Source organism: Episyrphus balteatus, chromosome 2 (genome assembly GCF_945859705.1).
Source record: "Episyrphus balteatus chromosome 2, idEpiBalt1.1, whole genome shotgun sequence".
Lineage (NCBI taxonomy): Eukaryota > Metazoa > Arthropoda > Insecta > Diptera > Syrphidae > Episyrphus > Episyrphus balteatus.
This window is the reverse complement of record NC_079135.1, coordinates 67,858,733-67,871,216: the sequence shown is the minus strand read 5'-3', so window position 1 is coordinate 67,871,216 and position 12,484 is coordinate 67,858,733. Positions and strand designations below refer to the sequence as shown.

Sequence of the window (12,484 nt, the reverse complement as noted above, 5' to 3'; positions counted from 1 at the left end):
AACTTAAAATAGTTCAAATAAATGCACTTATTGATGATTTTTTTGTCGAATTATGACTGTAAATAATTTCAGGCGTTTGCATTTGCTTTTTTGAGTTTTTGATTAAGTAAAAATATTGTCATTCTTTCAACAGAAATGAACCGGTCAATAATACAAATTGTATTGCATTTAAACTAATATTCCAATCGTATTTTCGGAAGACTATAATTTTTAAATTAAGACCCTATTGCGTCTAGAATTAGAAATTGATACATATAGTTATGTACATTCCTTCAGATTTGAAAATTTAAAGCCATTTCAAGACAGCAAAACAGAACGAGATGAAGAATATGTTTGATCGAAGTTTGATACCCAATCTTTGTTTTTATTTTATAGAGGATAGGAAAATTGAAATAAAACAAAGCACGTTTTTTTTTTTTTAATTTGCAATATAATGATATAATGTATATATGTTTGTTTTTTTTTTTAATTTTTTTTATAATTAGTTCATTGTAATGTTGTTTACACACTGGATAAAAATTGTTACTTACTAACATCGCGTTTACATGCGCGATGGATTTCACATATTCTCTTTTCAGTAAAATATTTTATTAATTTGTTGTTATTTATTTTGTTTTTGTTTTAATTATATATGTAATTAGTTTTACTAACCATTATAATTATGTCTAATTAAAGTCCATACAAATTTTTATTTTCAATTCGTTTTTCGGTTTTATTTGGCTAATTAAAAAAAAAGTATTTGTATACATATATTATTTATATATTTTATCAATAAATTCATTTATTTGTATTTTTTTTTTTTATTTTTTGACAAAGAAAAATAATTAAGGAATAAGAATTAGAGGTATAAACTATTCATTATACTAAATACAATCACTCAATTTGAGATTTTGGTAGTGTGTTATACATCGCTATATGATGAAATGAATCAAAAGCTTATATTTTTTTTTAATAAAAAAAAATATTATTAATAAATAAATACACACGAATAATAATAATATTATTAAAGTAGGCCGCAAATGCTAATAGAAGGAAAAAATGAATTCTTTATAATATATAAAATGAACAAACAACTAAAACTAATTTTTTTTCTTGTATATTACAAACGCTATTATGTATTTGTGTACATGGTATATATAATATGGGTATGTTGAGGCTATAACTTAAAAGTAAACTAACTTACAAAATTAAATCTAGAAAAAAAATAAATGTTAGCGAAATCGCAAAACATTCAGGAAACAATTTTTTTTTTTATAATAAATGTGAAATGGACAGAAAAAAAAGAAAATCAATATAAATAAAATACAAAAAAAAGTATAAGTGATTTCTTTTTACACAACTAGCCAATTATTTATTTATATAATTACATGAGTCGAACGAGGAGATATTGAAATATTTTATATAAAAGCGTAACTTGAAGTGAACTTTTGTATATATTTATTTCAAGGCAGCTTTATTCGGACCGAACTGGCTAAAGTCATAAAAACAGGACAGCCTCGAATTGATTGACAACATAAAATTCGTCTCGAAAAATTCATATAATCGTATCGAATTAATACAGCAGTGAATGGATCAACCACATTACTTTGGAGTTTTGGTTGCGGACAAAATATTTGCAAGTCCACACAGAACATTGCTCACGTTGAGTGTTTAAATTTATTTTCCGAGAGTTTCTATGTTTTCTATTTAAATTGTTAAATTGGCATTTTTCTTTCTATGATTTTTTTTTAAATCGTACAAAAATAACAAAAGTAGATGTTTTTTTTACATTTTGATGTGTCCTTTTATAATTTATGTTTATCAACACTTTTTAATTTTTGATAGTCCTACTTTGCTATGCAAGGTTTGTTTTTGTTTTTTGTTTTTTTTTTTTTTGTTTTTTACATTTACAATTTTACATACATAATTTATACAATATGCTGTTATGAATAATTAACTATTGGTTGCATAATATATTATTATAATCTATATAAAGTGTTTTACATTTTAGTTTTATAGATAATAATTGTATCAATATCAACATAACTCTTTATCTCTTAAATTTTCTAAGATCAAAAAATTAACATTCCTTAAATTCAGTTAAGCATTTTAAATCAGATTTGGAAAAAATAACTATTTAGTTGTTGTGGATTATTTATTTGTATTTTATTTATTTATTTTTTTTTATTCTGGATATAATATTTGATTTTGTTAAGTTTAATTTTGTTTAAAAAGAGGATCTCATAATTTACTAATTTATATATTTTTATTTGTTTTTTTTTTTTTTTTTTTCAATTCAAATTAAAAATTAAATTTTAATGCCAGTAGTAATTAATAAATTTGTATTGTTATGCTTTTGATTAGGTACTTTTTTGTGTTTTTTTTTTTTTTAATTTTAATTATAATCATATTGACAGTCTCCTCTGTTTATTTTTATTTAACAATGTTTTGTTTTAATTATCACGAGGTTTCCATTTAAAATATTATTTATATTTATTTTAGTTTTTTTTGTGTGTGTTTTTTTTTAATATTTTTGTTTGGAGGTTCATGTGTATAAAATTGTAGCGTGGATTGAGTTTTTTGTATGTTTATTTTATGTTTATGAGGTCAGTGGAGACATTCCAATTTGACGTGGATCGGTTGGTGCTACAGATCCAAGTTCCAAATTTTTAATCAACAATTGAAGCCAATGCTTGGTTGATTTATCATCTTGAAGACAACCGGAAAATGTTGCATCACGTAATTGATCAGGAAGACACTGTCGCAAAGCTTCTCTGGCCCTGAAATTTTTGGAATTTTAAGAATTTAATGATAATTTCAAGGAACTACTTATGTATGTATTTTGTTTTGTTTAAAAGCTTATTTTTTTTTCAATGAAATTTTGTAGGACAGTAAAAATAAAATGCACGACTGGGGCCGCACGTACTTGCTCTTGCAGTTCAAAGCACTTTTATGTTAGCTTACTTGTAGGTTATTAGAGCTGCCTCTATATACATTTTTAAGAAATTTGGTTGATGTAGGGGAAGAGCCGGCATGGAGGCCAAATGTTAGTTAAATAAATTTTTTTTTTATTTTACTTGACTTTTTTGAGAAAAACTAAAAACCTAGTTTTACCGCAATTACTTTGAATATTACGTATGCAAAATTTTATCAAAATCCTTAGAGCCATTTTTGAGAAAATTGCAATAACTCCATAATGATGTACGGGAAGAGCCGACATCCGCGATTTAAAAAAATCGTGCTAAATTTAATCGAAATCGTTAGAGCCGTTTTCGAGAAAATTGCAATAACTCGAAAATTTTGTATGGGAAGTATACGTTCTAAGCGAGATATTAAAAAACAAAAAAAAACCAACCTTGGAAATTACGAAAAAAACATCCATACCAAATTTCAAGAAAATCCGTCCACTCGTTTAGGCTGTAGCTACTTGTACAGATGGACGCACGGACGCACCGACACGCACAGACTGACGGACGTCATGACGAAACCCACTTTTTTGGGCTTCTCCATCATCGTAATGTTAGTTTTGATTAAAACCTCGAATTTTTCTTTTTACACGAAACCAATACTTGCCCTATTGAGCAAGTAAAAAAGGAGAAAAAGGGGTAAGTGTTACTAATGAATGCTAATAGGCTAAGGCCGATTATATTGACTCGAAGTTGAAGGATTTTTGCCTTAAACTTGTAAATTTGCTTCAATGCTATGAAAGTTGACGTTATCAGTTTAAGATTCTCCCCCCTAGAGTTTGTCATATTTCGCAACTCCTGCAAAAGTTTGAGCTAACTTCATAGTTTATTTCAAAATCTTTTTTTTATTTATTGTACATATTACTGTCTATTTCGATAAAAAAAAAAATAATTGTATATAATGTTCGGAAGTGTGAATGTATTTATTTTTGTTGTAAAATTTGAATCTACATATCTTTTAATTTCATCATTTAAACAGATCAGGGGAGCCGTCTTAGGACGGAATTCATAGTTGTTACTCAAGTGAAGATTTTTATCAACTTGAGCATTGACTTGAGAAAATATTTTTCTCAACTCACAAAGAAATTTGAATAATTTACGTAAACTGTCATCTAAAAATGTATTTTTTTAATAATTCGGTATCGATTTGATTTTTTGTTTGACGCGATTTAACGATATTTAACATTAAAGGAAAAAAACTGATAGCGAATAATTAAAAAAAAATATTTATTTTAAATGACAGTTTACTCAAATCAGTCAAATTTCATTGTTAGATTGATTGAGAAAAATATTTTCTCAAGTCAATGCTCAAGTTGAGAAAAATCTTAACTTGACTAACGACTATGAATTCCGTCCTTAGTAATTATAACAAAACTTAATTTTTCTCAAAAAACATCGGAGAACCGAAATATGGCGTTGCCGTTTATTTCACCCAAGAACTACCCAATTTTATTCAAAATTTACTGACAGATATTTCTTATCATTTTGAAATGTAAAATACAATCAAAAGTTTTTGACAAAAAATAAATTATTTTGCCTTCGATTTTTTTTTTATTTTTCTTCTGAAAACTAAACCTAAATCTTTAATTTCAAATATTTATTTAAAATAAAGATACTTTGAACTAATAATCATTTTTAACAAAAAAAACAAAACCGACTTCCATGGATCAAAACTGGGTTTTATGGTTTTTAAAATAGTTCCTATGGCTAAAAGTGAACGAAATTGAAATGGGACCACACTGCAGCCACCAGCTTTCCAATGCAAAAAGAATTATCAAAATTGGTTTACTCAGTCCAAAGTTATGCGGTAACAAACATAAAAAAAAAAAAAAAAAAAAATTGAGACGAATTGAATACCTCCTCCTTTTTGGAAGTCGGTAAAAAGGTATAACTACAACGGCCACTTTTTGCAAAAAGTCAAAAAGTGAAAATTTTCAAACTCATTTTGTGACAGTTTTTCCAACCACAAATTAAAAATAATGATGCAAAAGCTTATTTTTTGGTCAAAAGAAAACAATTTTATTAGTTTTTTCCTAAAACAAATAGCGATAAAAAGAAATAAAATTTTTTTACTTTTGTAAATTTCCCACTTTTTCACTTTTTAGGTCATTGTAGTTATGGCTTAAGAGTACGAGCGGGTCGAAGTGCATTTAATTTTTGAAAACAACTTCGAAGTTATGAACCTTTATAAGTAAAATAAATGGCACGACACGTAATTAAGGAGCAAGTCCTAGTGACTAAGAACTCTCAACTAGTCTTGTGTACCTAATTAGGAAATAATTAATGTGAAATAAATTTGTAGTAGTATCTAGTTTGACTGAATTTGAATTGTTGGTGACGCGATTTAGAGATTGTTGGTGATTCTATTTAGAGAATACTTTCGTTACTTTTTCGCCAGTTGGCAGTTTTTCAATGGAAATACATTTTTGTTCAACTTAAAATGTTCCGGCCACGGGTGGACACGAGTTTTGGGATCGTATAGCTTTAGGTTTGTTTCATTTTTTATGAAAACCACAATTCCCGCTCAAGTTTTTTAGTAAAAATCTCGTCAACCACAATTTCCGCTCATTTTGTTTTGTAAAAATCTCGTCAACAATCAAAACAAACGAAGAGTCGAAACAAAAGAAAATCGGCTTCTTATTACGGTGTGGATTAGCAAACTCAAGTCTACTTATGAGCATGACTATTTAAACTATGACCTTCAAAAAAACTTTTCGTATATGACTCTCAACGGGACAAATAAATCAAAAGGCACAGCCACGTATTTCGTAATAATAATTTTTGAAGGTCCATTTATACCTATACGGTATACGCATATAATTACATAATTGACTATATGAGATAAAATTATTCATTTGTTTATTAATTTACTTACCTTGGATTATCTGAAAGCCTTAAATAACAACGAACAACATGCTTAAGTAATCGTGCGGAAGGTTCTTTGGCAAGTTGAATAACCATTTTGCCCTAAAAAAAATTAAAAAAAAGAAACAATTTAAAATCAATTATTTTTGAACATTTAATTGAATTAAATTTTAATTACCAAAATGATTGCAACATGAGAAAACCTTTCATAAGTTTGACAAATATATGACAAACCACTTTCATCAAGTAAAATCTTTTGCAAAATAAATGTCGCCACAGTTTTGCTCAGCTCTGAGCCTGACTCCATTATTCGTAAGCAAAGAGGAATGATTTCAGTTGTTAATAGGAAAGTTATCACTTCTTGTTCATCAGTCTGCAAATTATTAAACAAATTTAAAATGTTAATTATTATTATTTTGTTAGATATTAAATTTACACAAATAATAACTTACCTTAACAAGAGCCCCAATTACACCCAAACTAGTTAATCTTAAATATTCAAATGGTCGAGTTTTTGATGTTGTATGCAGAAATGGATACAAGAACAATGGAATCTGTGCCTGCAGAAATACAGTTCGTGTGTCTGGATGCGATGCAACACATTGAAGCAAGGCAAGAGCATTGCATACCCTATTTGATTGGTGTGCAGTTAAAGTGGCAGGATTAATTGAGGGATAAATATTGATAATCTCTTGCAGGAGGGCAGCTGTTGTACCAAAACTATGCCATAGCATTGGTGCTAAATCTGTTACGGTTTCGCGTTTCTTGCTAAGTTCCAGCAAAGCAGTTTCGCGAGTTTCTGGATGGGCAAGCTCGTTGATCCATTGAAATACCTTAAAAATAGACATGAAGCGTATTCAAATTATTTTTAAATATTTTTTCATCTCAAATTATACTTGATCATGATTTTATAAAATGTATTGACGTTGTTTGATACTCTTAAGGGCCCAACCCATAGAATCCGTCGCATCTGTTACGTCGACGGATTTAACTGACAGCCCGATAAAATACACACGTTGTTATGAGAACCGAACCATAAAACGCATCCGTCGAGTCCGTCATGTATGGGTCGATTCTCATAAGAACGTGTGTATTTTATCGGGCTGTCAGTTGAAAACTTCAACGTAACGCACGCGACGGATTCTATGGGTTGGCCCCCCTAATGTTAAAAAATTAGTCGCCATGAACAAACACAAGAACAAACATTTACATAACATTCTACTAAATTCGGAATCCGAAATTTTAGTTCAATGGGTTGGTGATATAATGAGTGTTCAAAGTTGTTGTTCTAGCTTTTTCCGAACAGAAAATTAAAGCTTTTTGTTGAGGTTCTTCTGTTCTGAACTGTTCTACTGTTGTTCTACTGCTGTTTATTGACTTTGTTTAGAAAAGGATTTTCTGTTCTTGCTTTTGAGTCAAAACGGGTTAGAATAGAATCGTGATAACTGTTAAATGTGTTTGTTGTTGTTTTCTGTTCCGACATTTATCACGAAACTGTTCTGTCCTGACCTATTTTGATCTTACAATTGTCTCGTTGAACAGAACTATTATCGTTACACCAAATAAATACAAATTTATTGTGAAACATTGGGGACATAACTCCATAATAAAAGAGCCTATGAAGAATATTTTACGTCGTTGACTATGAGTTTGGCGCGGTCAATTATAACAGATATTAAGCGTATTTCTGTATTTTGTAGTGTTTATTTATTAAATTTGGATAAAATTAAATTTAATTATCTCACGCCTCTTTCCCCACTTAACTCGGTAGTCGAATGGTTTCTGAATAGAACATACAACCAAGTATTCATTATAATATATAGGGGTTCTATTGATTTGCATGTTGCCTTGCTGTCTTGCCAACAATGGTATAAGAGCGATCAAGTGCTGTGTCATTTGTACACGCATCATTTCCTTTTTATTGACTTAGAATCTGGGCCTAATAAGCTTCAAATATGGCTTAAGCCCGGGTCATAGACAATAGTAAATTGTGACCACGAAATAGCCAGTTACATCAGTTGGTGAGTATTTACAACCGGCAGGAAAAGTTAAAAAACGTTAATTTTTTATAGCAAAGCTAGGTATGCTGAGCTTTGTCAGTTTGAGATTGATTATGAGTATAGTCCCCAGAGCTGCTGTTTCAGTGGTACTCATTTACCCATTCTTGTACTTTGGTCAGTTTTATGGTTGGTTACATTGTCTTTTGCATCATAACAGACTTACATATGTATATAGGATCTATAACTTCATTTGAACGACCATCGTGTTCCGGTGCATTTTTATAAAACATCAATTCCTTAAAATGCATACAATTCGATAGAAACATTCAACAACTGGCGTTGTTAACCCTCTGTCGGCACACGGGTGCGAATTTGGCAGGATAAAAATTAAAAGGGGTCACAGAAAATTGTCTTTATAAGGGTGAAAATACATTTTTTGGAATTGTGAATATAGTATTCGAATTCCTCGGAAAATTCTACATCAATTTCATATATGATTCTCTATAAAATAGTGAGACAGAAAAAGTTCTAGCGACATGAAACAGTATAAACCAAATTCGCAAAAAAGAGGTGTGCCTACAGAGGGTTAATAGAATATGCGGCTTTTATATTAAAATAAATTCTACATAATTGTAATGTTTTAAAATTTTCAAGGACAAGGATCCTGATGCTTAATTCTATACTATACTCCTATAAGTACACTAATTACAATATAATATCCATGTTATGGCAATGAAGAACCCAGTAACCCAAACAACTGTTTACTGCATTTGTCACAGCCATAAAAGAGTATGAATACCAAGTATGGCTACCACAATTCAATTACCTTAAGGAGAGAATTGAATAGATTCAGATTTTTAAAGTTTGCTCTCAAAAATTAAGAATGGCAGGACCATTTAAACCTACCTTCTGAATAAATGCACAAACTATAAGCTCTATCCATAATTTTGAAGTGAACATTTTTCCAACCGAAATATTTTTGTTCGACTTGTTTCTTGTGTGCCACCAGAATTTAAGTGAGAGCTGTTGACTACCTTGCATATTACCAAAAATCAAAATACAGGGAGTTTTTCGAAAGTGAACAACTTTTCGTCGGAACTCAGAATAAGGGAAAAGTGAAATTTAATTTTTCCGGGTGGAATCGTGTTCGCGTGAAAGCCATGATATAGCTGTATAATTCCATTTTAAATTTTCATTCCTCAAATGTCATGATGGATATAAAAATATGTGAATATATCAAAAACATTACTTCTTGTCCAGGAGAACATACAATTTTGTTTGAATATATTGAAGGTGTATTTATAGGAAACAAAACTGAGAAACTTCTAATCTATTTTATCTTTAATCATTTTGTTACTTAGATGTTACTTAGGTGTTACTTAGAACATCAATGATCTTCATGTCTGAAGTTTCAGTTTTAAATTTATAGAGTTTTCCAAATTTCATTTTTGTCAACAACTTTTCCTGAAAATAGACCGGGCGCTAGAGGTAGTTGAGTATGCAAAATATGTGGACCAAGTTTCAACAATTGATTAGAGTTTAGAAAGGGTCAAAGATAAATAATGTGGATCTTGCCGGTCAATTTTGTGGTCCATTTTGTGTTTACGCCCCTACTCTTATTTGTATGGGAAATATGCTATTGATAAAGCATATTTCCAAAACAAAGACGTTCATGGGTTATTATTGCAGGAATCGTTCAATGGGTTATAAAAAAAAGAAGATAAAACCGCGGAGTGCCATTAAATGAGGGGGTGAAAATTGAAGATAGGGGGCAAAAGCCCCCTTTTTGGTTTTTTTTTTCAATATAATGTATTTTAAAATATATGTATTTTAAATGTATTTTAAAAATTGAAAAAAAAGAAAAAAATCATACCAAAATAGTCGAAACAAACATAACAAAAAAATCAAAATTTTCGATTTTTCGAATTTTTTTTTTGCTTTTTTGGGTGTAATTTTTTTTGGTTTGAGAAAGGCATAAACAATGTTCTAAACAATTAAAGTAGATTAAAATAACTTCAATATGCTGGGCTCAATAAGTTTTTTTTATTGAAAATTAACCGAAATATGGCTATTTGAACCTAGCTTTTTTTCGCATTTTTAGTTTTAGTACGATAACTTAAGCCTCGAGAATTAATTTTGTTTTTTTGTAGAAGGGTTTAATACGATCATTTTTGGCCATAAAAAAGTTGTCTATCTCCCTCTGTTAAGGAGGGTGGGGCAATTTTCTAAAAAAAAAATGACTTAAAATCGAAAAAAAATTATTAAAAAACAACGGCAACGCTTACAATTATAAATGTTACTTGTTTTCAAAAGCTAGAATTATACACTACTTAATTTCAAATTCATAAATCAAGCTATTTCAATCAATAGTTTTCGAAATAAATGATTTCAAAGCCAAAATTTGCGAAAAAAAAAATTAAAAAACACGTTGAGTACTATTTAATAGAGGCAGTGAGTGTGCAGAATGTGAGGACCAGCAAAAATGACAGGATTCTTATACCTTTGACCCCGAATAATTACAAAACACATCTTGCCGTAAGGTTTGATGGTCCCCTCTCACTCCCTCATATTTTGCATACTCAACTACCTCTAGCGCCTGCACTAAAAGGTATAAAATCATCACGCTTTTATGCTATTTAGACAATGTTCCGTTGCGATACTCTAGCCCGAAAACTGAGGATCATTGGTACGTTATCATAAACAACTCTACAAGATCTTAAGCACGGTGTGATATTTATGGTTACTGTGCTATTGTCCTTTACGTACTTATATTTTTTATAAAATTTTGTCTTTTGTTTAAGCTTTTCAGAAACAAATTATGATGTCATTTTTAGTTGTGTTTGGTCATTTTTACTTACAATCTTGGTCACAGTTTTCATTTTGAAGCGGCAACCGTACTACGGGTTGTACAAGAAAGGCCATGTGGAACGCAAAGACCCTCAATTTTCAATTGATTGTAACGCCACCTTAAGGTGCTGTATGTGAGAGTGAGTTAATAAGTAACTAAGTAGGAAGTAGAATTCAAGAATTCAAATTTTGCATTCTTTACTCTTTGCTTCTGATATTTCAGAATTCACGACAATCTGGACTACCTAATCCTTATTTTTTCAATTGTGGCTTTTGAAAACTGAGATAAAACAATTTTTAATTATTCTTTCTTTTCTTTTTGCCAGAAGAAATTCTCTACGATCTTTAAACCTGAATTAGCTGAGTATTTGTTTGAACTCTGAATCCAAAGAATAACTATAAAAGAAAATGGATGCATCATGAAACTGTACACCCTAACTACATATTACAGCTGTTTGCTGAGCCTTTTGAATAAATTAATAATAAAAAAAAAAAAAAATCTAAAAGTAACATCTGCGCGTCTAGGGCTTCAAAAAGGAACTTTCTCTCCTAAAAAAAAAAACTCCAGTACACGTTCCCACACCAAGAGAATATAATAAACAACAACAAAAAACAGCTTTATTATTTTACTTGTTTTTTGTTTTCGATCTAGATCTCGCATCTTCGAGTTCAGGTTGCAGGAACAAGAAAAAAAAATGAAACAACACAAAAGGCAAACAAAAACACGCTTTAAACGAGATAAAAAAAATATACATAGGTATAAATTGACAACACATCAAAAAATAAACCCGAGGTGTTCCAAGGCTAGTTGCAGACAAACAAAACATATGAAAAAAAAAAAAATAAATATTTTTAGATTAATTTATTTGCTTCATTTTATAAAAATGGTAGGTACCTCCTTCAAGGTAATTAAAATTATTTACAAAAAAAATTTAAATAATTTATTACAAACCTTATCAGTTTCAGCCTGAGGATTAAGGCTCGCTGGACTTGGCTGACTACTCATAGTTAACTTCTGGTAGTTGTAGCTATTTTGTGGAAATATTTTGACGATTTAAATAAAATTCGATAGGGAAGAAAATTCTGTTTTTTTTTTTTTTGGTTCGATTTTTTTTTGCGATTGTGAAATTACGTCTTAAATGTGTCACACCGACGACGACGGATAGCAAAGAAATCAATTGAACTTGGTTTTTTTAGATTGAAATAATGCTTTTATTCGAACTTTTTGTTGATTAAAATGTTTATAAATTTATGGAAAATTATATATGGATTATATTTTCACAATTTATTTAATTTTAAATTGAGAAATATGGGGTTAATTTTTGCAGAGAAAACTCCTTGAACTACACGAATCTTTTCACTTTTTGCAGGAAGCCATCTTCAATTTTTCAGACTTATTTGTGCTAAAAAAAATACAAAAAGTACTAAAAATTATTTGACAGGTTGAGGTAATTACGGCGAAAAGGCGAATATTGCACCATGTTTGCATCATAACTCTAGTATCAGTAACCTCTAAGGGGGTTTTCCATTTAAAATCGAGATTTTTATATTGGCAAATGGAAGATGAAATGTGCTCAGATAAATAAAAATTGCGTTGTTTTCCCTTTTGTCGGTGCAAAAATTTTTTATAGAAAACAATAGGTGTGTTTTTTTGCTTATCTATATAGATTTTGTGCAAAAAAACGACATCGGGAGTTTTGAAATCCATGCAAACATTTGGCATACACTTTGACAGCTGTCTGTCAAAAATGTTGCTTTTGTTTTTTTTTATTTTAACTCCGAAGTGGGAAGGCCATTACATCCATGTTGGATGCAAACAAAATTTTT

General features: G+C 29.7%; 1 protein-coding gene across 1 annotated transcript; it reads right to left on the bottom strand.

The window, feature by feature from the left end:
- Window positions 1-452: 452 nt before the first annotated feature.
- On the bottom strand, window positions 453-12,045 carry LOC129909955 (CCR4-NOT transcription complex subunit 9). The gene is made up of 5 exons (XM_055987136.1): window positions 11,610-12,045; window positions 6,263-6,643; window positions 5,989-6,183; window positions 5,821-5,912; window positions 453-2,759 (listed from the first exon to the last, which is right to left on the bottom strand). The coding sequence occupies exons 1-5, from the start codon at window positions 11,661-11,663 to the stop codon at window positions 2,579-2,581; spliced, it is 903 nt and encodes a 300-aa protein (XP_055843111.1). The 5' UTR covers window positions 11,664-12,045; the 3' UTR covers window positions 453-2,578.
- Window positions 12,046-12,484: the final 439 nt, after the last annotated feature.